Here is a 27,541-nt window from a genome sequence, read left to right on the forward strand (position 1 = left end):
TCTTTCTTTCTTTCTTTCTTTCTTTCTTTCTTTCTTTCTTTCTTTCTTTTCTTTCTCTCTAATTTTTTTTTGAGAGAAAGCATGTGTGAGAGAGCACACAAGTGAGGTAGGGGCAGAGGGAGAGGGAGGGACAGAATCTCAAGTAGGCTCCACACTCAGTGGAGCAGGGCTCCATCTCGTGACTGTGAGAGATCACGACCTGAACCAAAATCAAGAGTCAGAGGCTTAACTGACTGAGCCACCCAGGAATCCCAACATTTTTCAACTTTGGGCTCATTGTATCCACATTGGGAGCCTGTAGACTTCTGCTGCCCAGGCCCACTCCCAGGGATTAGTCTGTCATGGGCCGGGCAGCAGGACTTTCAAAGGTTCCCAGACAAATCTTATGTGCAGTCAAGATAGGGAACCACAGCTGTAGAGTGTGTGCTCCTTCTCTAAGGAAGAAGTCTATGGATAGTATTTAGAGGGGAGGGGCAAGAAGATAGCATCTGAGAAAGGGAAGGTGGGTAATGAATTACGTTGGTAGACTTGGTGTAAGCTACTGAGTTGTGGTGCTGTCTGCTCTGCCCCACCCCTGACTCAGAAGGGTCTGGTGGCCAGCAGACTTGTGTCAGGGCCTGCACACAAGGGACTGTGCTCCCTCCAGATCTATGGGGGGTTGATGAGGGTACATTTTCACACTGATGTGAAACCAACCACAGGTGGGTGGTTGGTTGACTTTCAAAGAAATGCAATTCTGAGGGTCAACTGTAGCTCTGTAAACATTGTCTTTGTTCATCCTCCAGCATTTTACTTCTTATAGGTGTGTGTGTGTGTGTGTGTGTGTGGTGTGCCTCCCTTATACAAACAAGTGCATTAAAAATATTTAGATTGTACAATTGAAGAACATGGCTACTTTTATTTTCCTCCATTTGTGACAGATTGTGTGAGGTGCTCAACCTTGATCCAAGACAAGTCCTCATTGCAGAAGTGATCTTCACAAATATTGGAGGAGCTGCCACTGCCATTGGGGACCCACCAAACGTCATTATTGTTTCCAACCAGGAGTTGAGGAAGATGGTATGTACAGTGTAATAGGGTTGCTTTCAATACATATAGGTCCCAACTTACCTGCCCATTTGGCATTCTACCCAATGTGGAAGACTTTATTAGAAATTAAGCTCTTCTATGTCACTTCTTCATATTAAGTGTTATTGGTTATCTTGAGAGGGGAGATTAGGTGACTGATCCTCCAGTGTAGAGTGAAGTGGTTTGAATTGATTCATTTCCATTCTGATAAATTATTAAGAAAAGGATGGATAACATGATGTACTTAGGTGTAGTAGATGATGTTTGCATTATATTAATGGGAACTGAGGTTTCTTCCAACTAATGTTAAAAATAAAATAATCTGTCCCTCACATTTTCAATTGTGGTGGATGAATTCACTGATGAAGAACTTAAACATTTTTTAAAGGGTCATAAAATGAAGGTCTTTAGGAATTTTTGGAAAGCTCTTATAAATATTAACATATAATTTCTTTGTATGCTAAAGTAAAAAAGTATTAGAGAGTGAAAACAGTATTTTATACATCTTAAAGAGTTTGAAATTATATAGGTTTCATTTATCGTTCTTTGGTCATTAGAATTTTCTCAGTAGCTCTTCTGTGAAGTGTCAGCAAAAATGTTTCCAAATTGGTATCATTTATTTTATTTTATTTTATTTTTTTTAAATTTTTTTTTCAACGTTTATTTATTTTTGGGACAGAGAGAGACAGAGCATGAACGGGGGAGGGGCAGAGAGAGAGGGAGACACAGAATCCGAAACAGGCTCCAGGCTCTGAGCCATCAGCCCAGAGCCTGACGCGGGGCTTGAACTCACGGACCGCGAGATCGTGGCCTGGCTGAAGTCGGACGCCCAACCGACTGCGCCACCCAGGCGCCCCAGTATCATTTATTTTAGATGATATGTTTATGTGTGTGTCTATGAAGTGTGCCAGTATATTTGTGTGTGTTTATGCTGTCTTCTATAAAAATATTTAAGCCTTTGAGCATAGTTCTAAGGTATTGATATCCAGGGTATGACTTAGGTGCTTTGTCTAAACTTTAATGCTCCCTAGTTACCCTGGGAAACCAACTGGCAACACTTCACCAGGCTTCCTGTGTGAACTGAGCAGTATGCCCAGTATCATGTTATTCTAGAACACATCAGAAGGTGGCAGAGCCTTGTGATCTGTTCTAGGAGCGCCTATCACCCAAGATAGGCATCAGACACCTTGAAGAGAAGTATTTTTAATTTTTTAAAAACATTTATTCATTCTTGAGAGAGACAGAGCATGAGTGGGGGAAGGGCAAAGAGAGAGGGAGACACAGAATCTGAAGCAGGCTCCAGGCTCTGAGCTGTCAGCATACATCCTGATGCAGGCCTTGAACTCATGGACCATGAGATCATGCCCTGAGCTGAAATTGATCACTCAACCACTCAGGTGCCCCTGAACAGAACTATTTTTAGAGAAAGATACTGTTTTATTTTTATTTTGCAGTGATACATTTATTGTAGAAAATGTATATCATACACACAAGTTTTAAAAATTGTCATAATCTCACCATTCAGAGATAAATCCTCTTAATGATTTGGTGCATCTAGTTTCCCAGAATGTTTGTATGTAGATACACATGGATGAATAAAGATACACAGCTTCTGCTCTGCCAAGATAGAGTAACAGGGATTTACCCTGATGCTTGAGATATCCAAAAAGAAAATTAACGAAAATTCAAAAAACAAAACCCCAAACAAAGCAAAACCAGATAATGGTAATCAAGATACAGGGCATCAGACAAAAAAATTACAGTGTTTTTTGAGAATTGGGAAGCAAATGAGGTGAACCCTATCATTGCCCCAGTTCACTGCCTTGAGAGAGTTTCCAGGATGCAGTACAGAGAGGGAAAAACCCATGTGGAGCTCATCAGACTGCCCGAGTTTAGGAGACAGAACTGAGAGTCTGGAGAGACCAAGGTTAAGATGTCTTTTTTGGTGAATTCTCCAAATACTTAAGGAAGAGATAATGCTATAATACCACCTCTACATAAAGCTTCACAGTAAATTAAAGAGGAGAGAATACTTTCCAACTCATTCTACGAGACCCTGACACCTAAAGTGGACAAAACCAATATAATAAAAGTATTAACAAATGTTTTATGAACATAGATTTTTGATTTTTAATTTTTAAACATAATTTTTAAAAAATTATCATATCCAATTTAATAATATGTAAAATGGATAATATATCATAACCAAGTAGAATTTATCCTAGGAATGGAAGATTGGTATGATATTTGAAAAACCAATCAGTGTAATTTACTAACAAACTAAATGACAAAGTTCATATAAAAACTAAAATAATAACAAACTAAATAATAAAGTTCATCTATTGAGATGCAGAAAAATATTTGGCAAAATCCAACATCCATTACTGCTTAAAAATCTCTCAATAAACTAGAAAATAAGAGAACTTTATAAGTCCAATAAGGAGCATTTCTGAAAACACTACAGATAGCATAATACTTAGATGTGAATGCCTCTTCCTTAGATCAGAAACACGACAAAGATGTCCATTCTCACCACTTCAATGTAACATTTTAGTGGGGGCTCTAGCTGATACAATAAGATAAGAAAAGAAATACAAATCATCCATATCAGAAAGGAAGAATTGGAAGCCTTTATTTACAGATGACGTGACTGTCCATGTAGACAGTCTGAAAGAATCTGTAAAAAAGCTTCTAGAAATAATAAATTTGACAAGTGTGCAATAAAAGATCAATATAGAAAAATTAGTGGTTTTCTATATTCTAGCAGTATACAATTGGAAATTAGCATTGATATATAAAATACTTTAGGGTAAATCTGACCAAACATATGTAACACCTGTATACTGAAAACTATAAAATATTGTAGAGTAATTAAAGATCTAATTAAATGGAAAGAGATACTTTGTTGATGGATCAGAAGACCCAATATTGTTAACATATCAGTTCTTCCCAGATTGATCTACAGATTTATACAATCCCTATCAAAACCATAGCAGGTTTGTTGTTTTTGGTAGAAATTGACAGATTGATTCTAAAATTTATTTGGAAACTCAAGTGTCCAGAATGTCCAAAAATAACTCTTAATGGGAAGAACAAATTGGGAGGGCTAGTGCTACCTAATTCCAAGATTTATTATAAAGCTACAATAGTCAAGACAGTGTGGTATTAGCATCACTAAAAGTAAATAGGTAAATGGGACAAAGTAGAGTCTGCATGTAGACCTCCACATAGATGAACAAATGATTTTTAACAAACAAAGGTGGAAAGCCAGTTCAGTGGAGAAAGAATTGTTGTTTTTTTTTTTTTTCACAAATGGTTCTGGAACAAATTGGACATTCATATGCAGGAAAAATGAACATCAATCCACACTTTCCAGTTTACCTAAAAACTAACTCATAAGTGGATCACAGACATAAATGTAAAAGCTAAAGCCTTAAAAGTTCAAATAGAAAACAATTTATAGTAAAATAGGTATAGAAATAGTTCAAGTAAGAGCATGGCTACTCCATTTCATTAGATTGCTTTTAGAAATTGGCTTTCAGTTTCTTTTATTTGTCTCCCCTTTTTTCTTCTTCTTATGACAACATATTAATGAATTAATGCAACAGCTTAGCTGTCCCTGGCGAGCATCACATTAGTATTAATGTAAAATCCTGAGCATGATGTCTTTCTTGGCACAAACTGAGTTAACTTTGCATCATTTTAAGCCTTCCTTTAGAGTCCTAAATCTGAATGCTCTGAACTAAACAGTAGAATGTGACCCTAGATGGGCTCTGAGTCCTGGGACTCTACCAACTCATATAGAAAGCTGAAGGGACAGTCTGTTATACTAGTTCCACATTCCTCCATGACATGCTGGCATGCTGTTGTAAATATCAAGAGTTTAAATATGACAGTAAGTGAGAAAGGTCAGGTTTTCATAAAAATTCACAGAGGGCCGTGGAGGTGAGCACCCTCTCTGCATTGAGGCTTAGCCTAGGCTTCTCACACAGCTTTGTGCCCAAGTGACATCCTCTGGGGAAATGGCTTTAGGGCTATCCTTGTTTTATGGAAGATGGAGTTCCTTGTCTTCTACTTAATGACTTTCCTTGAATTTTTGGGTTAAACTGTCTATCACAGGAAAGGTATCTAATGAATGTCCTCTTGTAGATAACCAAGTGTGGTTTTAATTTATTTTATAGTAGCTCAGAGATAAGAGAATACTTATTTGTATAGAGATACAAATGAACTTATGGCTCCAGGGATAGTGTCTTCAGCAGAGATTAATTTATAAAACCTCATTATCAATGATAGCACAGCCACACATTTGTGTGCACATTTATTCTGCATTATTTGGTTGTTTATCTATGAACTGAACTAGGAAGAAAAAAGATTATAAAATAAAAATTAATTTTGAAATTAATTTTTAAAATATTAATGAAGAAAGTTAATACTCCATATGTAATTCAGAGGAATTATAAAAAACAGTACTGGACCTTGGAACAGTAAAATAAGTCACATAAGAAAATTCTTCCACATTCCCTGAGGATTAGGAAGAAGTTAAAGGGAGTTATGAAGAAAGTTCTTCCAACATACACTTCTACACCCTGTTCACTGCTCCCAGATCTCTTAGGATGGTTCTTTGTTGGTGGGATTTCCAGTACTGAACAGGTGGGTGGGGAAGACTTCCAGGGTCCTTCTACACTGTAGTAGGACTTTCAATAATGCCTTGTTCCTTCATCTCCCAGTGGGCTAACAGGGATGTAATCCTTTGCTGGTTACATATACCCCTTTATGCTTGTTCTAGGGAGACTTATCAGTGTTGAACACAACTGTTTAACTATCTTTTAAATAACAGTTGAAAAATCTGTTTAGGGGAGCCATGTCCCCTGTGCTTCTGAATGACATCTCATAGGTCAGAGGAAGACTTTCTCCATGGTGCCCCAGAGAAGTGTACACTGGGACATTCCTCAGGGCTTTCACACCATGCAGTATGCATGCTGGGGTGTTCTTTTGCTGCTCTTCCACCACCATTTTCTTCCACTCCATCAGCTGACAACTTTGATGCTGTCACTCTCTGCTGTTTCCTGCTCTGCCTTTCCTATCACTTCCTCTTAGTTTCCTTTGTGGGTTTTCTGATTCCACATGGCTCTCCAATATCTGTGGGCCTTGGAGTTCTGCTTTTTTTAAATTTTTTTTTTTTTACAATCTTTCCTCTTGGGTCAACATTCTGTAGTAGACCTCATGCCCTCTATGGCCTGCTTTGTTTTCTGTGTGTTGGGATGACCCATTTCTATGCCTTTTCCAGAGGTTTCTACCTTCCTCAGATCCATGTATATCATGACCTCTCCTCCACATACTCCATGTATCCTCATATTAAGGATGTACCACACCAGATCCCTCCTGTCATCACACCCACTCTATAGAGCTGGGGTCTTCTACTTATTGAGTATCCAGATATGATTCAATCTTCAAGTTACACCATGATATTTATGAAAACATACAGCAAATTCAGCTAAGCCATTCTCCAACCCAGTTGACTGTTTTGACTTTGTCCCAGAGTTAGCCTGAAAGCATGACCCCTAGAAAATGATATTGGTGAGCCAAGAGTTACTCAGACAGATGATACATATATCCCCTTTGAATATATATAGTTTATGAAGCTGTGGATGTTCTAATATGATTCTGAGGGGGATCCTTTTTTCATAGTTTTACATGTCTCAAATTTTGACCACTTCCACTGTCAAATGAGGACTTTGTGGAAAATTAATAATAACATAGCTCAGTGGATCCCAAACCAAAACAGTACAAAACAAGACTAAAGGGGACAAAATAAAACCAGCACCTTGCAAGACAGGGCTGCATTTAAGCATTGTATTGATGGAAGTGTAATAGTGGGTGGTTTTGTTACTGAGAACATTAAGGAGAAGAGTGTAGGAAATTACAGAGGCACGTAAAGCAGCAGGTAGGCCCAGATACATGCACCTAATAAGCTTAGTGAAACTATTTGCATCCCATGATATATTTCATCTGCCTGTATTATTCTTAAATTTTTCAGCTGCGATTTTCCCACTCTGCATTGTTCTTACTTGATAAATCCACCCATTACAACTCTGGTAGCAACCAAATACTTCCACTCAAAGTTGTATTGTTTTGTTGTGAAGGCCTCCTAGGACCCCCTTAGTCTTTTTCTTTCTTTAATCCACCCCTCACTTTTTTTTTCAATTTCCCCATAGTTTCTAACAGGACAAAAAATTTATAGTTAATATGTTCAAAAAAGGACCCAGAATTACTCAGGATACAAATACCTCTGCCTTAGTGGTCACCTTCCTTCAAAAAATATTAATTATATTCTATGACTGAGTTGGTATAAAGACAAATATATTCATATTATTTTAGGCCATTTTCTTTGACTCAAAAGTTCTTCTTTTGCTTTTTTCCCAGTTTTTATTTAAATTCCAGCTAACATACAGTGTAATATTAGTTTCAGGAGTAGAATTTAGTGATTCATCACTTAGCAACAACACCCAGTGCTCATCACAATGAGTGCCCTCGTCCATTTAACCCATCGTCCATTTAACCCATGTCCCTGCCCACCTCCCCTCCAGCAACACTTTTTGCTTTTAATTTTAGAAGACATTAAAAGATTTTGAGGTGTCCCTGAAAGTTTTGTGGACTTTTTTAAACTAGATGTTTGGGGCATGAGTTCTATAGATGAACACCAAGTCCAAGGTAATATCCTTATTGAAGAACTACCAGAAAAGTGGTGAAATCTTATATGGCCATTAAAAACATTCTTTGAGGGGCGCCTGGGTGGCGCAGTCGGTTAAGCGTCCGACTTCAGCCAGGTCACGATCTCGCGGTCCGTGAGTTCGAGCCCCGCGTTGGGCTCTGGGCTGATGGCTCAGAGCCTGGAGCCTGTTTCCGATTCTGTGTCTCCCTCTCTCTCTGCCCCTCCCCCGTTCATGCTCTGTCTCTCTCTGTCTCAAAAATAAATAAACGTTTAAAAAAAAAAACATTCTTTGAGTCCCACCTCTTTGTAGGTTTCTTGCTGTCTATGTATGGATGAATTCATGCAGCTCCATCTATCGTTCGTAATGCTGTTTTCCCGGGTAACCACTGAACGTGCAGATAACTAACTGTAAGAGATTAAGAACTTCAGATTATTGTACAACTGTCAAGCCTAAACTCTGACACAACTTTACCGATAATGGCTTCTAGTTATATATTTAGTAAATTTAGAAGTGGTTTTAGATCTTTTCTAGAAGTGAAAAGGACAAATAAATTTTAATAAGCAACAATATAGTAAATATTTCTCCTCCTAATGCAGACCTTTTTAAGGTGGTCTTCCTGACCCCTGTCTTGGGCACTGTCTCTCAAGGTACTCACTTACATTCTCTGGGACTTGCCCCTCTAGCCCCCTGAGTGCACCCCCCCCCCCCACCCCGGGGTAGAGAGACTTGCCCACATTCTGTGTGAGCACATATATCTGCCACACTACTGTGGTCCTTCCTGCCCTGGAGTAGCCCCCCATACCTGCACTTTGTCACTGGGCTTCTAACCTCCTTTGTGGCACCAGTGGTCCATAGACACTGCAGATAAAACCTAGAGTTCTCACCAGATGAGAAGTTGGTTCTCATGGACAACTTCATGGGGACAACAACTTTATCTGTCATGCTGGGGGCTCAGGGATCACCTTCACCATACCGTTGAGGTATAAGCACTGAGTAAAAGAAAGACAAAACCAGCCAATGATGCTGCTGACTTATTCCTTGACAGATTAACCGAGTGGAGATTTTATCCCCAAAGAGAGATATCCTCAGCAGCTGACCATGGCAGATAATTCTGCAGACAGGCAAAGGAAGTGTGACGAGATGGAGAAGTTCTTTCCTGGACCCCTTGTGGACAGTAGGGACACTCTGAACCACCTCAGTCCTGATGGCCACTGGTCACCCTGTAGAGGGCTGTGCTCTCCAGCCAAGGATGCTCTTTCACATAGATAGCAGGGATTTACATGAAATATTAAAAAAAAAAACAAGTTTATCTTGAAATGGGCAAATATTGCCACATAGTTTTATGTTTTGCCCCTGTCAGTCTTTATTTGTCCTGGGAGAATGTGTCAGTCCTGTGTGGTGAAGGTAGACCCAGTTAAGATTAAGAGTGTCTGTGATAGCCTGTTTTTGTTTTCTCCTAAGGTTGATTGTTTTTCGGGTTTGAATTGGTTTATCAATATGAAAGAAACAAACCTTAAGCATTTTCAATATTGTAAAGAAGAGTACCTGTTCTTTCTTGGGTGTTGTGCTGGACTTTGTGGCCCTTGTGCTAACATCCACCATACTGATGTGCCTGCCCCTGCTGGGTCTCGGTGTTATGCCCTCCCTGGAACCCTCATGTGGGGGGTGATCCCTGAAGAGGGAGCTGTGCTATCTGTTATTTCATGGGAAAGTCCTATCTGTCATTTCATTTCCTCTTTTCTATTTCTAGGGCCTGGACTTCGCAGGATTTACTGCACACATGTTCGTTGGGATTTGCCTCATTCTACTGTTCTCCTTTCCACTCCTCAGACTCCTTTTCTGGAACAAAAAGCTTTATAACAGGGAGCCCAGTGAGATTGTTGGTGAGTATAAACACCTTCATATAGTCTTAGAGTTTAGTATTATAATATTATTTTTTCCAGAAGAAATTGCCACAGAAAGGCAGGAGTTTTCTTACATACTGAGATATGTTCCCATCTGCCTCCTGGTATGCACTGTGCTTTCAGGGGCTTTAAATCCATGGACTTCTTTAGTTTTTTGTAGAGTGAAATGTGGGAAGCAATGTCTTCTGTTTATAGTTTGCATGCCATGACATCATTAAACCACGTGTATACAACGTAAGTAGCATAGTATAGAGACTTTAGTGTTCAAATACGTCATACTTTGTGATTAAATGTGATTACAAAAGTGGCAACATAATCCAGCACAGAGGACAATGTACCATGTCAGTCAAGAATGTTGGCGAGGCACCAGGCAGCAGGAAGAGGGCTCATGACCATCTTATGGCTTTGCATTTTTCTCACCTAAAATTTTGGTAAATGTTTTATTGAGAACATTACTGATGAGGATATATTACAAGCAAGAGATTATTTGGGAAATAGCCATCCTCTCCTCAGCCAGACCAATATAGGACATTGTGCAGGTTACCCGGGTAGCAGACCACATCTGGGTGACAGGAGTACATTAACAAAGGTGCATTTCTTTCTCTGTAGTTTCAGATGGTGTGGTGTCCTCACAGAGCTCATAGATTGTATATTTACCTCTCTCATCCTGTTATTACTCTGTCCTTGTGTTGTACAGGACTTCAGGTTTTATCTTTAGTAAGATAACAAAATACCATTTTTGTATGAATAGGTAAGGATCTATAGGTTTTGTTACCAGCCCTCCTGCTCATCAGATGTAACTGTACTTGGCAGATTTGCCTTTCTTTCATTCGTGACTTTTGTATTCAGAATTTGACAATTTTTGTTCTAGTTTGGAAAATATTACCTTATATACCCTCTCAAGAGTCATCCATATAAGACAAGCTTGTTCTTAGTAAAATGTAGTCATCCACCTCTTCCAGAGAAATGGAATGATACACAGAAATGTCTATTTTAGGAAATGCTTATTGACCAAATGCAAAAAACATTGGAGTGTCCTTGTGGATGTAGAAATGGTACTTTAAACATGACCAAGCAGTAAGAAATTCTGGGTGGACCCTCCGCCTAGCCCCAACTGAAGATGATGTAAGTGCAGGACAAGTGGGCACATTTCCTGTGCTTCAGATGCTCATGGGGCACTAGGATTGGCATAGGCCCCACCCAACAGGACCTGAACTATAGGGGGTGAGCCTAGGATGGGGGACTGGAGATAAGGGGGGTGCAAACACAGGTGTTGGGGGCTAAAGAGAACTGTCCTTTTTATGTAATCCTTTTTATTTTTAAATTTTCATTTTATTTTTAAAAATTTGCATCCAAATTAGCATATAGTGCAACGATTTCAGGAGTAGATTCCTTAGTGCCCCTTACCCATTTACCTTACCCATTTAGCCCGTCCCGCCTCCTACAACCCCTCCAGTAACCCTCAGTTTGTTCTCCATATTTAAGAGTCTCTTCTGTTTTGTCCCCTCCCTGTTTTTATATTATTTTTGTTTCCCTTCCCTTATGTTCATCTGTTTTGTCTCTTAAAGTCCTCATATGAGTGAAATCATCTGATATTTGTCTTTCTCTTACGAATTTCTCTTAGCATAATACCCTCCAGTTCCATCCATGTAGCTGCAAATGGCAAGATTTCATTCCTTTTGATTACTGAGTAATACTCCATTGTGTATATATACCACATCTTCTTTATCCATTTATCCATCGATGGACATTTGGGCTCTTTCCATACTTTGGCTATTGTTGACAGTGCTGCTATAAATATTGGGGTGCATGTGTCCCTTTGAAACAGCACACCTGTATCCCTTGGAAAAATACCTAGTAGTGCAATTGCTGGGTCGTAGGGTAGTTCAAGTTTTAGGTTTTTGAGGAAACTGCATACTGTTTTCCAGAGTGGCTGCACCAGCTTGCATTCCAACCAGGAATGCAAAAGAGATCCTCTTTCTCCACATCCTCGCCAACATCTGTTGTTGCCCGAGTTGTTAATATTAGCCATTCTGACAGGTGTCAGGTGGTATCTCATTGTGGTTTTGATTTGTATTTCCCTGATGAGGAGTGATGTTGAACATTTTTTCATGTGTCGGTTGGCCATCTGGATGTCTTCTTTGGAGAGGTGACTATTCATGTATTTTGCCCATTTCTTCACAGGGTTCTTTGGTTTTTGGGTGTTGAGTTTGATAGGTTCTTTATAGATTTTGGATACTAACCCTTTATCTGATATGTCGTTTGCAAATATCTTCTCCCATCCTATAGGTTGCCTTTTAGTTTTGCTGATTGTTTCCTTCGCTGTGCAGATTTTTATTTTGGTGAGGTCCCAGTAGTTCATTTTTGCTTTTGTTTCCCTTGCCTCTGGAGACGTGTTGAATAAGAACTTGCTGCGGCCAAGATCAAAGAGGTTTTTGCCTGCTTTCTCCTCAAGGGTTTTGATGGCTTCCTGTATTACATTTAGGTCTTTCATCCATTTTGAGTTTATTTTTGTGTCTGGTGTAAGAAAGTGGTCCAGGTTCATTCTTCTGTATGTCACTGTCCAGTTTTCCCAGCACCACTTGCAGAAGAGACTGTCTTTATTCCACTGGATATTCTTTCCTGTTTTGTCAAAGATCAGTTGGCCATACATTTGTGGGTCCCTTTCTGGGTTCTCTATTTTGTTCCATTGATCTGAGTGTCTGTTCTTGTGCCAGTACCATACTGTCTTGATGATTAGAGCTTTGTAGTGTAGCTTGAATCCTGGGATTGTGATGCCTCCTGCTTTGGTTTTCTTTTTCAAGATTGCTTTGGCTATTTGGGGTCTTTTCTGCTTCCATACAAATTTTAGGATTATTTGTTCTATCTCTTTAAAGAATGCTGGTGTTATTTTGATGGGGATTGCATTGAACATGTAGATTTCTTGGCTACTTTGCCATTTTAACAATATTTGTTCTTCGTATCCAGGAGCATGGAATCTTTTTCCATTCTTTGTGTCTTCTTCAATTTCTTTCATAAGCTTCCTATAGTTTTCAGTATATAGATTTTTCACCTCTTTGGTTAGATTTATTCCTAGGTATTTTATGGGTTTTGGTGCAATTGTAAATGGGATCAATTCCCTGATTTCTCTTTCTGTTGCTTCATTGTTGGTAAATAGGAATGCAACCGATTTCTGTGCATTGATTTTATATCCTGCCACTTTGCTGAATTCATGAATCAGTTCTAGCAGTTTTTTTGGTGGAATCTTTTGGGTTTTCCATATAGAGTGTTATGTCATCTGCAAAGAGTGAAAGTTTGACCTCCTCTTGGCTGATTTGGATGCCTTTTATTTCTTTGTGTTGTCTAATTGCAGATGCTAAGGCTTCCAGTACTATGTTGAATAACCATGGCGAGAGTGGACATCCCTGTCTTGTTCCTGACCTTAGGGGGAAACTCTCAGTTTTTCCCTATGGAGGATGACATTAGTGTTGAGTCATTTGTATGTGGCTTTTATGATCTTCTATTGATACTTTCTTGAGGGTTTTTAATCAAGAAAGGATTGTGTATTTTGTCAAATGCTTTTTCTGTGTCTATTGAGAGGATCATATGGTTCTTGTCCTTTCATTTATTGATGTGATGAATCACCTTAATTGTTTTGTGGATATTGAACCAGCCCTGAATCCCAGGTATAAATCCCACTTGGTCATGGTGAATAATTTTTTAAAGGTATTGTTGGATCCGGTTGGCTAATATGTTGTGGAGGATTTTTGCATGCATATTCATCGGGGGAATTGGTCTATAATAGTCCTATGTAGTCGGGTCTTTGTCTGGTTTTAGAATCAAGGTAATGCTGGCTTCATAGAAAGAGTTTGGAAGTTTTCCTTCCATTTCTATTTTTTGGAACAGCTTCAGGAGAATAGGTGTTAAATCTTCCTTAAATGTTTGGTAGAATTCCCCTGGAAAGCCATCTGGCCATGAGCTCTTGTTTTTGGGAGATTTTTGATTACTAATTTGACTTCCTTACTGGTTATGTGTCTGTACAAATTTTCTATTTCTTCCTGTTTAAGTTTTGGTAGTGTATACGTTTCTAGGAATTTTTCCATTTCTTCCAGATTGTCCATTTTGTTGGCATATAATTGCTCTAATATTATCTTATTCTTGTTTTTAATTTCTTCTGTGTTGGTTGTGATCTCTCCTCTTTCATTCTTGATTTTATTTATTTAGGTCCTTTCCTTTTTCTTTTTGATCAAACTGGCTAGTGGTTTATCAATTTTTTTATTCTCTCAAAGAACCAGCTTTTGGTCATTGATCTGTCCTACTGTTTGTTTTGTTTCCATAGCATTAATTTCTGCTCTAATCTTTATTATTTCCTGTCTTCTGCTGATCTTGGGTTTTATTTGGTGTTCTTTTTCCAGCTCTTTAAGGCGTAAGGTTAGGTTATGTATCTGAGATCTTTCTTCCTTCTTTAGGAAGGCCTGGATTACTATATACTTTCCTCTTATGACCGTCTTTGCTGTGTCCCAGAGGTTTTGGGTTGTGGTGTTATCATTTTCTTTGGCTCCCATATACTTTTTAATTTCCTCTTTAACTTCTTGGTTAGCCCATTCATTCTTTAGTAGGATGTTGTTTCGTCTCCAAGTATTTGTTACCATTCCAAATTTTTTCTTGTGGTTGGTTTCAAGTTTTATAGCATTGTGGTCTGAACATATGCACGGTATGATCTCGATCTTTTTGTACTTGCTGAAGGCTGATTTGTGTCCCAGTGTGTGATCTTTCTGGAGAACATTCCATGTGCACTGGAGAAGAATGTATATTATGCTGCTTTAGGATGAAATGTTCTAAATATATCTGTTAAGTCCATCTGGTCCAGTGTGTCTTTCAAAGCCATTGCTTCCTTGTTGATTTTTTGAATAGATGATCTGTCCATATTTGTGAGTGGTGTGTTGAAGTCTCCTACTATTATGGTGTTACTGTTGATGAGTTTCTTTATGTTTGTGATTAATTGATTTATATATTTGGGTACTCCCACATTTGTCGCATACATGTTTACAATTGTTAGGTCTTCTTGGTGGATAGACCCCTTAATTATGATATAATGCCCTTCTGCATCTCTTGATACAGTCTTTATTTTAAAGTCTAGACTTTGTGATGTAAGTATGGCTACTCTGGCTTTCTTTTGTTGGCCATTAGCATGATAGATGGTTCTCCATCCCTGTACTTTCAATCTGAAGGTGTCTCTAGGCCTAAAGTGTCTCTTGTAAACAGCATATAGATGGATCTTGTTTTCTTATCCATTCTGTTACCCTATGTCTTTTTTTTTTAATGTTTATTTATTTTTGAGATGGAGAGAGACAGAGCATGAACAGGGGAGGGGCAGAGAGAGAGGGAGACACAGAATCTGAAACAGGCTCCAGGCTCTGAGCTGTCAGCACAGAGCCTGACATGGGGCTCGAACTCATGGAGTGTGAGATCATGACCTGAACTGAAGTCAGACGCTTAACCGACCAAGCCACCCAGGCGCCCCTACCCTATGTCTTTTGATTGGAGCATTGAGTCCATTGCTGTTTAGAGTGAGTACTGAAAGATAAGAATTTATTGCCATTATGTTGCTTGTACAGTTGGAGTTTCTGGCAATGTTCCCTGGTCCTTTCTAAGTTTTGTTGCTTTTGGTATTTATTTATATATGTGTGTATGTATGTATGTATTTTTTCATCTTTTCTTCCCTCAGAGAGTCCCCCTTAAAATTTCTTGCAGGGTTGGTTTAGTGGTCCCAAAATCCTTTAATTTTTGTTTGTCTGAGAAACTTTTTATCTCTCCTTCTATTTTGAATGACAGCCTTGCTGGATAAAGAATTCTTGGCTGCATATTTTTCTGATTCAGCACATTGAATATATCCTGCCACTCCTTTCTGGCCTGCCAAGTTTCTGTGGATAGGTCTGTTGCAAACCTGATTTGTGTTCCCTTGTAGGTTAGGGACTTTTTTCCCCCCTTGCTGCTTTTATGATTCTCTCCTTGCCTGAGTATTTTGTGAATTTGAGTACAATATGCCTTGTTGGTTTTTGTTTGTTTTGGTCGGTTTTTGTTGAGAGTCCTCTGTGCTTCCTGGATTTAATGTCTGTGTCTTTCCCCAGGTTAGGAAAGTTTTCTGCTATGATTTGCTCACATAACCCTTCTACCCTATTTCTGTCTCTTTCTCTTCTGGGACCCTATGATTCTGATGTTGTTCCTTTTTAATGAGTCACTGATTTCTCTAATTCTTTTTTTCAATTTTTTAAATATTTATTTTTGAGAGAGAGAAACAGAGTGTGAGTGGGGGAGGGGCAGAGAGAGAGGGAGACAGAGAATCCAAAGCAGGGTCCAGGCTCTGAACTGTCAGCACAGAGCCTGACACGTGGCTCAAACCCACAAACTGTGAGATCATGACCTGTGCTGAAGTCAAATGGTTAGCCAATTGAGCCACCCAGGTGCCCCAGATTTCTCTAATTCTTAAATCATGCTCTTTTGCAATAATCTCCCTCTTTTTTTTCCTGCTTCATTATTCTCTATAAGTTTTCCCTCTATATTGCTGATTCTCTGTTCTGTCTTATCCATCCTTGCCACCATGGCATCCATCTGTGATTGCAGCTCAGTTATAGCATTTTTTATTTAATCCTGACTAGTTTTTACTTCTTTCATCTCTGCATACAGGGATTCTAATCTATTTTCGAGTCCAGCTAGCCTTCTTATTATCGTGATTCTAAATTCTGGTTCCAACATCTTGTTTATATCTGTGTTGGTTAATTCCCTGTCGTTTCTTCCTGCTCTTTCTTTTGGTGTGAATTCTTTCGTTTCATCATTTTTAAGGGAGAAAAGGAATTAATGAGGTAGAAAAAATTAAAATAAAAATATTAAAAAAATATTAAAATTAACACACACACACACACACACACACACACAAATCGAATAAATGATGCTAGATTATAGGTGTGTTTTGGTCTGGATGTTGAAAGTGGCTTGATAGCTTAGAGAAAAAAAGGGGGAAAAAGAAAAAAAAGGAAATTGTTTGAAAATTTGAAAAAATGAATACACTGAAGTAGACTAAATTGAAATGACGGGAGTAAAACAGAATATGAAAAAAAATTACACAAAAATAAAGAATAGAGCAGAAAAAAATTAAATAAAAATATTTTTAATACAAATTAAAAATAAACATGATTTCTTTGTCTTTCTGTATTCAAGAAAAAGAAAAGAAACAAAAAAGACAAAAAAGAAAAAGGAAATCGTTTGAAAATTTGAAAAAGTGAATACCCTGAAGAATACTAAAATAAAATGATGGAAGTAAAATAGAATTTGAAAAAATTTACACAAAAATAAAAAAAACATATAGTAAAAAATAAAGAAAAGTATTTTTAATAGAAATTGAAAATGAAAATGAATTTTTTCTCTTTCTGCTGAATTGTGTGGTTCAGCTTGTGTAGATTGTTGTGTTAATCCTGTGATCAGTTTTATAGGTATGCAAAATGGTTTAGCGTTGGTCTGGCTGTATTTCATGGATGTGAGACACACAAAAAACTCCCATGCTGTTCTGCCATGTTGGCTCCAAGGACTGTATTTTCTTGATAGCATTGATAATGCCTCATCTCTTGTGGTCTACAGAGCACGGCATGTGCCTTTATTAAGAAAAAAGAATCCCAGATCCTTCTGTCCTCTTACAGCTTTATAATGGAGAGGACAACTACACATGATCCCATTCCTTTCCTGTTTTGAAAAAAATTAACCAAAATTGGCTTTTAAAAAAAGATATTTCTGGCACTAGGATACCTTGATCAACTTTTGCCATTGACCAATGTATTGTTTTTCTAGGACTGATGTAACAAAGTACCATAGACGAGTGGCTTAAACAATAGATGATTTATTTCCACAGATGCTAAGAGGATTTAGTAAGCTAAAGGATGGCTTATTTCCTCACAGTTCTGGAGGCTGGAAGTCCAAAATCAATGTGCCTATAAGATTGGTTGGTTCTGAGTAAGGATGTGTTCCAGGCCTCTCCCCTTGGCTTTTAGATGGCCAGATTCATGTTCCTGTGGCATTCTCCCTGTGTGTGTCTATATCCATATTTCCCCATTAATAAGGATACCAGTCATCTTAGATTTGTGGCCACACTAATGACCTCACCTTAATTAATTACACCTGCAATAACACTATTTTCAAATAAGGTCACATTCTGAGGTATTGGGGATTAACACTTCAACACATGGGTTTTGGGGGAAACAGTTCAACACATAATGACCAGTTAGAGATATTTAGAATGTTTTATCATCAACTAGTATATGTAAAATGAGATAATTTGATATTTAATTTTAGTTTTCTGATGGAAAGGATTGCACCAAGAGAGAGCTAAGGAAACTGTGATCCCAATGGATGAGTGTGTGGGCACAGCTGTACCTCAATGGAGAGTCAGACAGTTATCTTATTCAGTTATGCTAGATTTCTCCCAACCATCCTGATGATCAGAATGACCTGAGAACAATTGTTATATATTTAGGTTACCAGGCCCACCCCCAGGAATTCGGTGCTGTTAGTAAGCTCTTCTGGAGAAAACTATCTTGACATGAACTTAGGATACATGGATTTAGAAGTATAGGAAACAGATCTGTATAATCAACTCTTCTACTCTTCCTGAGTAAGGGGTTGAGAAAAGCTTTGAGGGAAGGGGTGGGGGATAATTGGGATCTGCGTGATGCTAAAGCCCCATGTCAATGCCATGACAATATGTAAATCAGCACAGAGTGAGCTATGCAGTGTCAGGGCAAATGCTCTGGGCCACCATGGGGCATAGGGCTCTCCAATTTTAGAATGCTTATTTTTTGAGTTTATTTATTTATTTTTGAGAGTTGGGAGGGGCAGAGAGAGAGGAGAGAGAGAATCCCAAGCAGGGTATCAGTGCAGAGCCCAATGCAGGGCTTCATCTCATGAACTGTGAGACCATGACCTGAGATAAAACCAAGAGTTGGACGCTTAACTGACTGAGACACCAAGGTACCCTTAGAATGCTTGTTATTACTACAGATTCCCAAGCCCTATTGTAGAGATTTGGGTTCAGCAGGTCTGTGATGGCATTCAGAGCATCTGTCAGAATAGGCTTGGTTATGCTGAAGTAAAGAAGTAACTCCAAAATCTAAATGAATTGCAAAGTCCTGTTCCCCGCACCCCCCCCCCCCCCCCCCCCCCCCGCTCCGCTCCCTTTCACTTCATTACTACTGAAGGCTGGTAGTACCCTGCTTGTCATCAGTTCTCAGAGCCCTGAGCTTTTGGTCATCAAAGTAGAACCACTTGTTCCACCCCATTATTGACTGACACAGGATGCCTCTGTTCATATTTTGTCATCCTGATTGTCACCAGGCCCCACCAGTCACAGGGGCCAGGATGTATCAGTCTGACAAGTGCCCAGATTGGAAAACAACATGACTTACTTGATAAAATGCACAAATAGCCAGCACAATCTGCCCTCCTGTTCACCAGACATCAGCTCAAATGGCTTCTTGTTAATATTTTGTATAGAATTTTTGTGTCTGTGTACATTAGGGAAATTGATGTACAGTTTACTTTCTTGTAATGTCTTTTTTTTTTTTTTTTGCTGGACTCATAGGATGAGTACAGAAGTATACACTCCTCTTCAACTTTTTGGAGGAGATGGTATAGAATTTCTAACACTGTTCCCTTAAATGTTTGCTAGGGTATTTACAGGCCTGGATTTGTGTGTGTTGGGGGTTTAGCTAAACATTCAAATTCCTGATTAGACACAAAACTGGCTATTACAGTTATCTATTTAGTGATTTATCACTTACATATAACAACCAGTGCTCATCACAACAAGTGACCTCCTTAATACCTATCACCCATTAAGCCTATTGCCCACCCACCTCCCTCCATTAACCCTCAGTTTGTTCTCTATAGTTAAGAGTCTCTTATGGTTTGCTTCCCTCTTTCTTCCTTTCTTTTTTCCCTTCCCGTATGTTCATCTGTTTTGTTTCTTAAATTCCACATATCAGTGAAATCATATGGTATTTGTCTTTCTGACTGACTTATTTTGTTTAGCATAATACATTTGCAAGTGACAAGATTTCATATATATATATATATACACACATAGTATATAGTATATACACATGTATATATGTAGTATATAGTATATACATGTATACATACATGTATAATATATACATACATATAATATACACATAATATTATATATAATATTTCGTTCTTTTTGATGGCTGAATAATATTCTATTGGTATATTTACACATATATAATATTACATATATACTTAATATATATAATATATAAATATATAAAATATTACATATATAATCATTCTTTTTGATGGCTGAGTAATATTCTATTGTGTATATATACACATATATAATATTACACATTTATAATATATACACATATACAATACACATATATAATATTCTACTGTGTATACACAATATATATACCACATCTTTAAAAATTTTTTTTAATGTTTATTTATATTTGAGAGAGATAGAGAAAGACAGAGCATGAGCAGGGGAGGGGAAGAGAGAGATAGAGACAGAATCCAAAGCAGGCTCCAGGCTCTGAGCTGTCAACACAGAGCCCAATGTGGGGCTTGAACTCACAAGATGTGAGATCATGACCTGAGCCAAAGTCGGATGCTCAACTGACTGAGCCACCCAGGTGCCCCTATGTATAACACATCTTTATCCATTTATCCATTGATGGATATTTAGGCTCTTTCCATACTTTGGCTCTTGTTGATAATGCTGCTATAAACATCAGGGTGCATGTATTCCTTCGAATCATATTTTAGTATCCTTTGGGTAAATACCTAGTAGTTTAATTGCTGAGTGATAGGGCAGTTCTATTTTTAACTTTTTGAAGAATGTCCATAGTGTTTTCTAGAACGGCTGCACCAGTTTGCATTCCCCACCAACAATGTAAGAGGGTTCCCCTTTCCCTGCATCCTTGCTAACATCTGTTATTTCCTGTGATGTTAATTTTAGCCATTCATACAGGTGTGAGGTGGTATCTCATCATGGTTTTGATTTGTATTTCCCTGATGATGAGTGATGTTGAGCATCTTTTCATGTGTCTCTTAGTCATCTGGATGTCTTTGGAAAAATACCTGTTCATGTCTTTGACCCATTTATTAACTGAATTATTTATTTTTTGGGGTGTTGAATTTGATAAGTTCTTTATAGATTTTGGGTACAAACCCTTTATCAGATATGTCATTTGCAATTATCTTCTCTCATTCCATAGGTTGTTTTACTTGTGTTGATTGTTTCCTTTGCTGAGAAGAAGGTTATCTTAATGAAGTCCCAATAGCTCATTTAAAAAATTTTGTAATGTTTATTTATTTTTGAGACTGAGAGACAGATTGTGAGCAGATAAGGGGCAGAGACAGGGAGACACAGAATCTGAAACAGGCTCCAGGCTGAGCTGTTAGCACAGAGCCCAATGCAGGGCTTAAACTCACGAACCATGAGATCATGACCTGAGCAGAAGTTAACTGACTGAGCTACCCAGGTGTCCCAAAATATTTCATTTTTTATTTTGTTTTTCATGCCTCTGGAGATTGATCTAGTAAGAAGTTGCTCTGGCTGAGGTCAAAGACATTGCTGCCTGTTTTCTTCTGTAGGAGTGTGATGGTTCCCTATCTCACATTTAGGTCTTTCATCCATTTTGAATTTATTTCTGTGTATGGTGTAAGAAAGTTATTCAGGTTCATTATTCTGCATGTTTCTGTCCAGTTTTCCTGACACCATTTGTTGAAGAGACTGTTTTTCCATTGGATGCTCTTTCCTGCTTTGTCGAAGATGAATTGACCATATAGTTGTGGGTCCATTTCTGGGCTTTCTATTCTGTTCCATTTTTTTTTAAGGATTGTTTTTTTTTAAAAGATTATTTTGGCCATTCAGAGTCATTGTGGTTCCTTACAAATTTTAGGATTGTTTATTCTAGCTCTTTGAAAACCTGGTAGTATTTGGATAGCGATTGCATTGGCTGTATAGATTGCTTTGGGTAATATAGACATTTTAACAATATTTGTTTTTCCAATCCATGAGCCTGGAATGTTTTTCCATTTCTTATGTCCTCTTCAATTTCTTTCATAGGCGTTCTATATTTTTCGGGTATAGATCTTTTACCTCTTTGGTTAGATTTATTCCTAGGTATTTTTTTTTCTTTTTTGAGTGTGAGAGTGGATGAAGAGCAGAGGGAGAGGAAGAGAGAGAATCCCAAGCAGGATCCATGTCTAGCACAGAGCCTGATGTGGGACTCAATCTCATTCCCATGAGATCATGACCTGAGCCAAAACCAAGTGTTGGATGCTTAACTGACTGAGCCACCCAGGCGCCCCAGGCGCCCAAGTATCTTATGGGTTTTGGTGCAATTGTAAATGGGGTAAATTCTTTTATTTCTGTTTCTACTTATTCATTGATGTATAGAAATGCAACAGATTTCTTTACATTGATTTTATATCCTGTGACCCTCCAGCATTTGTGTATCACCGTTTTTTGGTAGAGTCTTTTAGGTTTCCTATGTAGAGTATTATATCAACTGCAAATAGTGAAAGTTTGAGTTCTTCCTTGCTAATTTGGATGCCTTTTATTTATTTTTGTTGTCTGATTGCTAAGGCTAGAACTTCCAGTACTGTGTTGAATAACAGTGGTGAGCGTGGACATCTCTGTCTTGTTCCTAACTGTAGAGGAAAAGCTCTCAGTTTTTCCCCATTAAGGATGATGTTAATTGCAGGTCTTTGGTATAGCTTTTATGATGTTAAGGTATGTTCCCTCTATCCCTACCGTGTTGAGGTTTTTTTTCAAGAATGGATGCTGTATTTTCTCAAATGCTTTTTTTTGCATCTACTGAGAGGATCATACGGTTCTTATCCTTTTCTGTATAAATGTGGTGCATCACATTGATTAATTTACAAATATTAAACCATCCCTGAAGTCCAGGAATAAATCCCACTAGGTCATGGTGAATAATTATTTTAATATACTGTTGGATTTTATTTGCTAGAATCTTGTTGAGAATTTTTTCATATGTGTTTATCAGGCATACTGGTCTGTAAATCTCGTTTTTAGTGGTGTCCTTGATTTTGGAGTCAAGATAATTCTGGCCTTGTAGAATGGGTTTGGAAGTTTTCCCTCAATTTCTATTTTTGGAACAGTTTGAGAAGAATAGGTATAAACTCTTCTTTAAATGTCTGGTAGAATTCCCCTTGGAAGCTCTCTGGCCCTGGACTTTTGTTTGTTGGGAGATTTTTGATTACTGTTTCAATTACTTTGCTGGTTATGAGTCTGTTCAAATTTTCTATTTTTTTCTGTTTTATTTTTAGTAGTTTTTATGTTTCTAGAAATTTGTTCAATTCTTCCAGATTGGCCAGTTTGTAGGCATATATATTTTTTATAGTATTCTTTTATAATTGTTTGTATTTCTGTAGTGTTGGTTGTGATCTCTTCTCTCATTTGTGATTTTATCTATTTGGGTCCTCTTTCTTTTGGTAAGTATGGCTAGGAGTTTATCAATTTATCAATTTTGTTGATTCTTTCAAAGAACCAGCTCTTAGTTTTGTTGATTTGTTCTACTGTTTTTTTTGTTTCTATATTATTTATTTCTGCTTTAATCTTTATTATTTCCCTTCTTATGTTGACTTTAGACTTTATTTGCTGTTCCTTTTCTATCTCCTTTAGGTGTAAGGTTAGGTTGTGCATTTGAGACTTTGTTTGCTTCTTGAGGTTTGTAACATCCCAAAGGTTTTGGACTGTCGTGTTTTCATTTTCATTGGCTTCCATATATTTTTTTAATTGCTCTTTAATTTCTTGGTTAACCCATTCATTTTTGGTAGAATGTTCTTTAACTTCCATGTATTTGAGGGCTTTCCAAATTTTTTTCTTGTGGTTGATTTAAAGTTTTATAGTGTTGTGGTCAGAAAAGATGCTTGCTACATTCTCAATGTTTTTGTATTTGTTAAGGGCTGATTTGTGATCAAGTATGTAATCTGTTCTGGAGAATGTTCCATGTGCACTTGAGAAAGATGTGTATTCTGTTGCTTTAGGATGAGGTGTTCTGAATATATCTATGAAGTCCATCTAGTAGAGTGTGTCATTCAAAGCCATTATTTCCTTGTTTATTTTCTGCTTAGATGATCTGTCCATTGCTATAAGTGGGGTGTTAAGTTCCCTACTATTATGTTATTATCAATGAATTTCTTTATGTTTGTTATTAACTGAATATATATTTGAGTGCTTTCAAATTGGGGGCATAAATATTTACAATTGTTAGATCTGCTTGATGGATGGACCCCTTAATTAGATATAATGCCCTCGTTCATCTGTGGTTACAGTCTATTTCAAAATCTAGATTGTCTGGGGGTGCTGGGGTGACAGTCAGTTTGGTGGTTGACTTTGGCTTAGGTCATGATCTCATAGCTCATGGATTCGAGCCCCGTGTTGGGCTTTGTGCTGATAGCTCAGAGCCTGGAGCCTACTTCAGATTCTGTGTCTCCCTCTCTCTCTGCCCCTCCCCCAATCACACTGTGTCTCTCTCTCTCTCAAAAATTAATAAACATTAACAAAAAATTTTTTATCTAGATTGTCTGATGTAAGTATAGCTACTCTGGCTTTCTTTTAATGTCTATTAGCATGATAGATGATTCTCTATCCCCTCACTTTCAATCTGCAGGTGTCTTTAGGTCTAGAATGAGTCTCCTGTAAGCAGCATATACATGTGTCTTATTTTTTTTAACCCATTCTGATACACTATTTTTTTTTATTGGAACATTTAGTGCATTTACATTCACAGTAATATTGATAGAGAAGAATTTAGTGCCATTGTATTGCCTGTAAGATTGGTGTTTCTGGTGATTTTCTCTGTTCCTTTCTAGTCTTTGTTGCTTTTGGTCTTTCTTTCCCACTCAAAGAGTCCACTTTAATATTTTTTGCAGAGCGGATTTTGTGGTCACAAACTCCTTTAGTTTTTTGTTTGTCTGGGGAACTTTGATCTTTTCTTCTATTCTGAATGACAGCCTTGCTGGATAAAGTATTTCTGGCTGCATATTCTTCCCATTCAGCATGTTGAATATATCCTGCCACTCTCTTCTGGCCTGCCAGGTTTCTGTGGACAGATCTACTGCTGACCTCAATTTTCTTTCCTTGTAGGTGAGGGGTTTCTTTTTCCTTGCTGCTTTCTGGATTCTTTTCTTGTCTCTGTATTTTGCAAATTGTCCTGTGATATATTTTGGCTTTGGCTGGCTTTTGTTTAATTTGATAGGAGTTCTCTGTGCCTCCAGGATTTAGATATCTAAGTCCTTCCCCAGATTAGGGAAGTTTTCAGCTATAATTTACTCAAGTAAACCTTCTGCCTCTTTTCTCTTTTTCTTCTGGGACTCCTATGATACAAATGTTATTATGCTTTCTAGAGTCACTGAGTTCTCTAAGTCTACATTCATGATCCAATACCTTTCTTTCCCTTTTTTTTCAGCTTTATTATTTTTCATATTTTTCTCTTCTATATCACTATTTCATTCTTTTGCATCATCCTTCCTTGTTATTATAGTCAGTTGGTTTTGCATTTCAGTTATAGCATTTTTAAAAATTTTAGCCTGAGTACTTTTTAGATCTTTTATCTCTGTAATAAAGGATTGTTTAGTGTCTTCTATGCTTTTCTCAGGCCCAGCTAGTATCTTTGTGATTGTTGTTTTAAATTCTGGTTCAGGCATATTACTTATATCTGTTTTGATTAGATCCTTGGCTGTGACCTGTTCTTGTTCTTTCTTTTGCAGTGAATTCCTCTGTCTTGTCAGTTTTTCTAGGTCACTGTGTGTGTGTGTGTGTGTGTTAGGAAAGCCTGTTATATTTTCTGCTCCTGAGAGTAATAGCTATTTTAAAAAGAGGTCTTATACCATCCAAGGCCTGGTGCTTCAGGAAGTGTTTCAGAGTTTGCACTCTGCTGTTATGTTTAGGATGCTTTTCCCCTCTAGTCAGTTCTCTGAAGAGTTTCTTCTTGCTTGCAGTTGGCGGGGGGGTGCAGGGGTCTAGGCATGTTTGACTTTGTTAGGTGTGTGGTGTTTTAACTAGGTGTGCTTTTGTCTGCTTGTCAAAATAAACCTGATCCTATTTCCACTAGAGCTGAAACTTTGCAGCATTCTACAATCAGTAGACTTGGTGTGTGTGAGGGTTTTGTGTTGGTCTTCTAGGTGAAGGGCCTGCTGTGCTGGTTCACAGGCTGATTTGCCCTAGTAAAGATGCACCTGCAGGGTGTAGTGGGGTGGGGCTTGGTGTAAGCAGCTCCAGCCTCCTCACCGAAGTCTGTTAGTGCTGACGGATTGGGGAAAATGGCTTTGCCCCACACTTTCATCCTGGAGCAGGGAATCTGCTCCCACTGTTCTAGAAGCCCTCACAGAAGAGCGAGCAGTCTCCCTTTTTGTGTCCTTGGCTTCCATTAGAGCCCTGCCTTCACCTTGTCTGTGCCCAAGCTGTCTGCCTGCCAGGTGGCACAGTACTCCTGTGTTTTATCTCAGGCATGTGGCTGTTTTTCAAAAGTCCAAATTTTAGGGAACTGGTGCAGCATGGATCCATGCTGATCCTCTGGGGGAGGGTCTTGCCATGCTGCAGCTTGTTCTGGCTTGTCCCAGAAAAGCAGTTGCAGGATCGCACAGAGGCTCAGAATTTATGATAAAGTGCAGCAAAAAACAAGGCACCAAGGCTTGCTGCCCTCAGCAGATGTTTCTGTTCCTATGCTAATGAATGAGGCAGCATGTTGGCACCCTCCAACTCTTTTGACCCCTGAGAGGCTGTGCCACCTCTCCCAAATGCACTCCAAGAAGGGAACTGTCTTTCCTAGTGTGACCCAGGGGATCCTCAGACCCCACTGTCTGCTCCTAGGCTTCTGCCTTCCTTTCCAACAGGAGAACTGCTATGTCTACCAGGCTCCATCTGGCAGTGGCATGGATTTCTAAAACTTCACACTTTGAGCTCTGCTGCTTGTAAAAACTTGTGATAATCAGCTGTTCCAGTTTTCCCAGGCAGTGGTTTTGGGGAAGTGTTTCTGTTGTGAAGTCCCCTGTGTGCTGCTTTCTCTCTGTTTATCTGCCTCTATTCTGTCTCCAAGATCAAGGCTCCCTCCCCTTCAGAGCACCCATGATTCTTTTCTCCCCAGAATCATGTCTCTGCACCTACCACCTTCCACAATGTGGTTTCTTTTCTCACTCTAGTTCTACAGTTTATTCTCTCAGGATTCAGATTGATTTCTTGGGCATTTGGAATGATTTGATATCTGTCTAGCTTTTTGAGGATAAGGCAAGCATAGGGTCCCCCTATTGAGCCACAATCTTAAATCCTCTCCTATCTCTGCTTTTCTCTGATGGGTCTGGTTAGAGTTTTATTAATTTTATTGATCTCAGGAACTAGGTTCTGATTATATAGATTTTTCTCTAAATTTTTCTCTTTTAGTGATTTATACTCTGATATTTATTATCTTTTTACTCTGAGATTACTCTTTTTTTTTCTAGTTTCTTAAAGTAGAGGTTGAAGTTATTAATTTTATATATATCTTCTTTTCTAATATAGGTGTTCAGTGCTCTAAATTTCCTTCCAGGTACTACTTTAGTGACCTCCTACCAATTTTTGTATGTTTTGTTTCATTTCCATCCAGTTCAAATTACTTTCTAATTTCCCTTTTGATTTCTTTAATCCTTGGATATTTTAGAAGTGCTTATTTACCACATATTTGGAGAATTTCCAATTACCTAATTTAATTTAAGAGTGACCAGAGAATATACTTGGTAAAACTTGAATCTTTTTAAATTATTAAGATGGTTTTATGGCTAGAATGTCTAGCCTTG

The 27,541-nt window shown here is 38.2% G+C and overlaps 1 protein-coding gene across 1 annotated transcript in view; it reads left to right on the forward strand.

Annotated features, from left to right (window-relative positions):
* The window catches only part of OCA2 (OCA2 melanosomal transmembrane protein), a 481,450-nt gene that overhangs the window by 155,053 nt on the left and 298,856 nt on the right, over positions 1-27,541 (forward strand). Inside the window, exons 10-11 of the mRNA XM_049614148.1 lie at positions 921-1,059; positions 9,532-9,664. Coding sequence (XP_049470105.1) covers positions 921-1,059; positions 9,532-9,664 — 272 coding nt within the window. The remainder of the gene's footprint in view (positions 1-920; positions 1,060-9,531; positions 9,665-27,541) is intronic.

Source organism: Panthera uncia (genome assembly GCF_023721935.1).
Source record: "Panthera uncia isolate 11264 chromosome B3 unlocalized genomic scaffold, Puncia_PCG_1.0 HiC_scaffold_1, whole genome shotgun sequence".
Taxonomy (NCBI): Eukaryota; Metazoa; Chordata; class Mammalia; order Carnivora; family Felidae; genus Panthera; species Panthera uncia.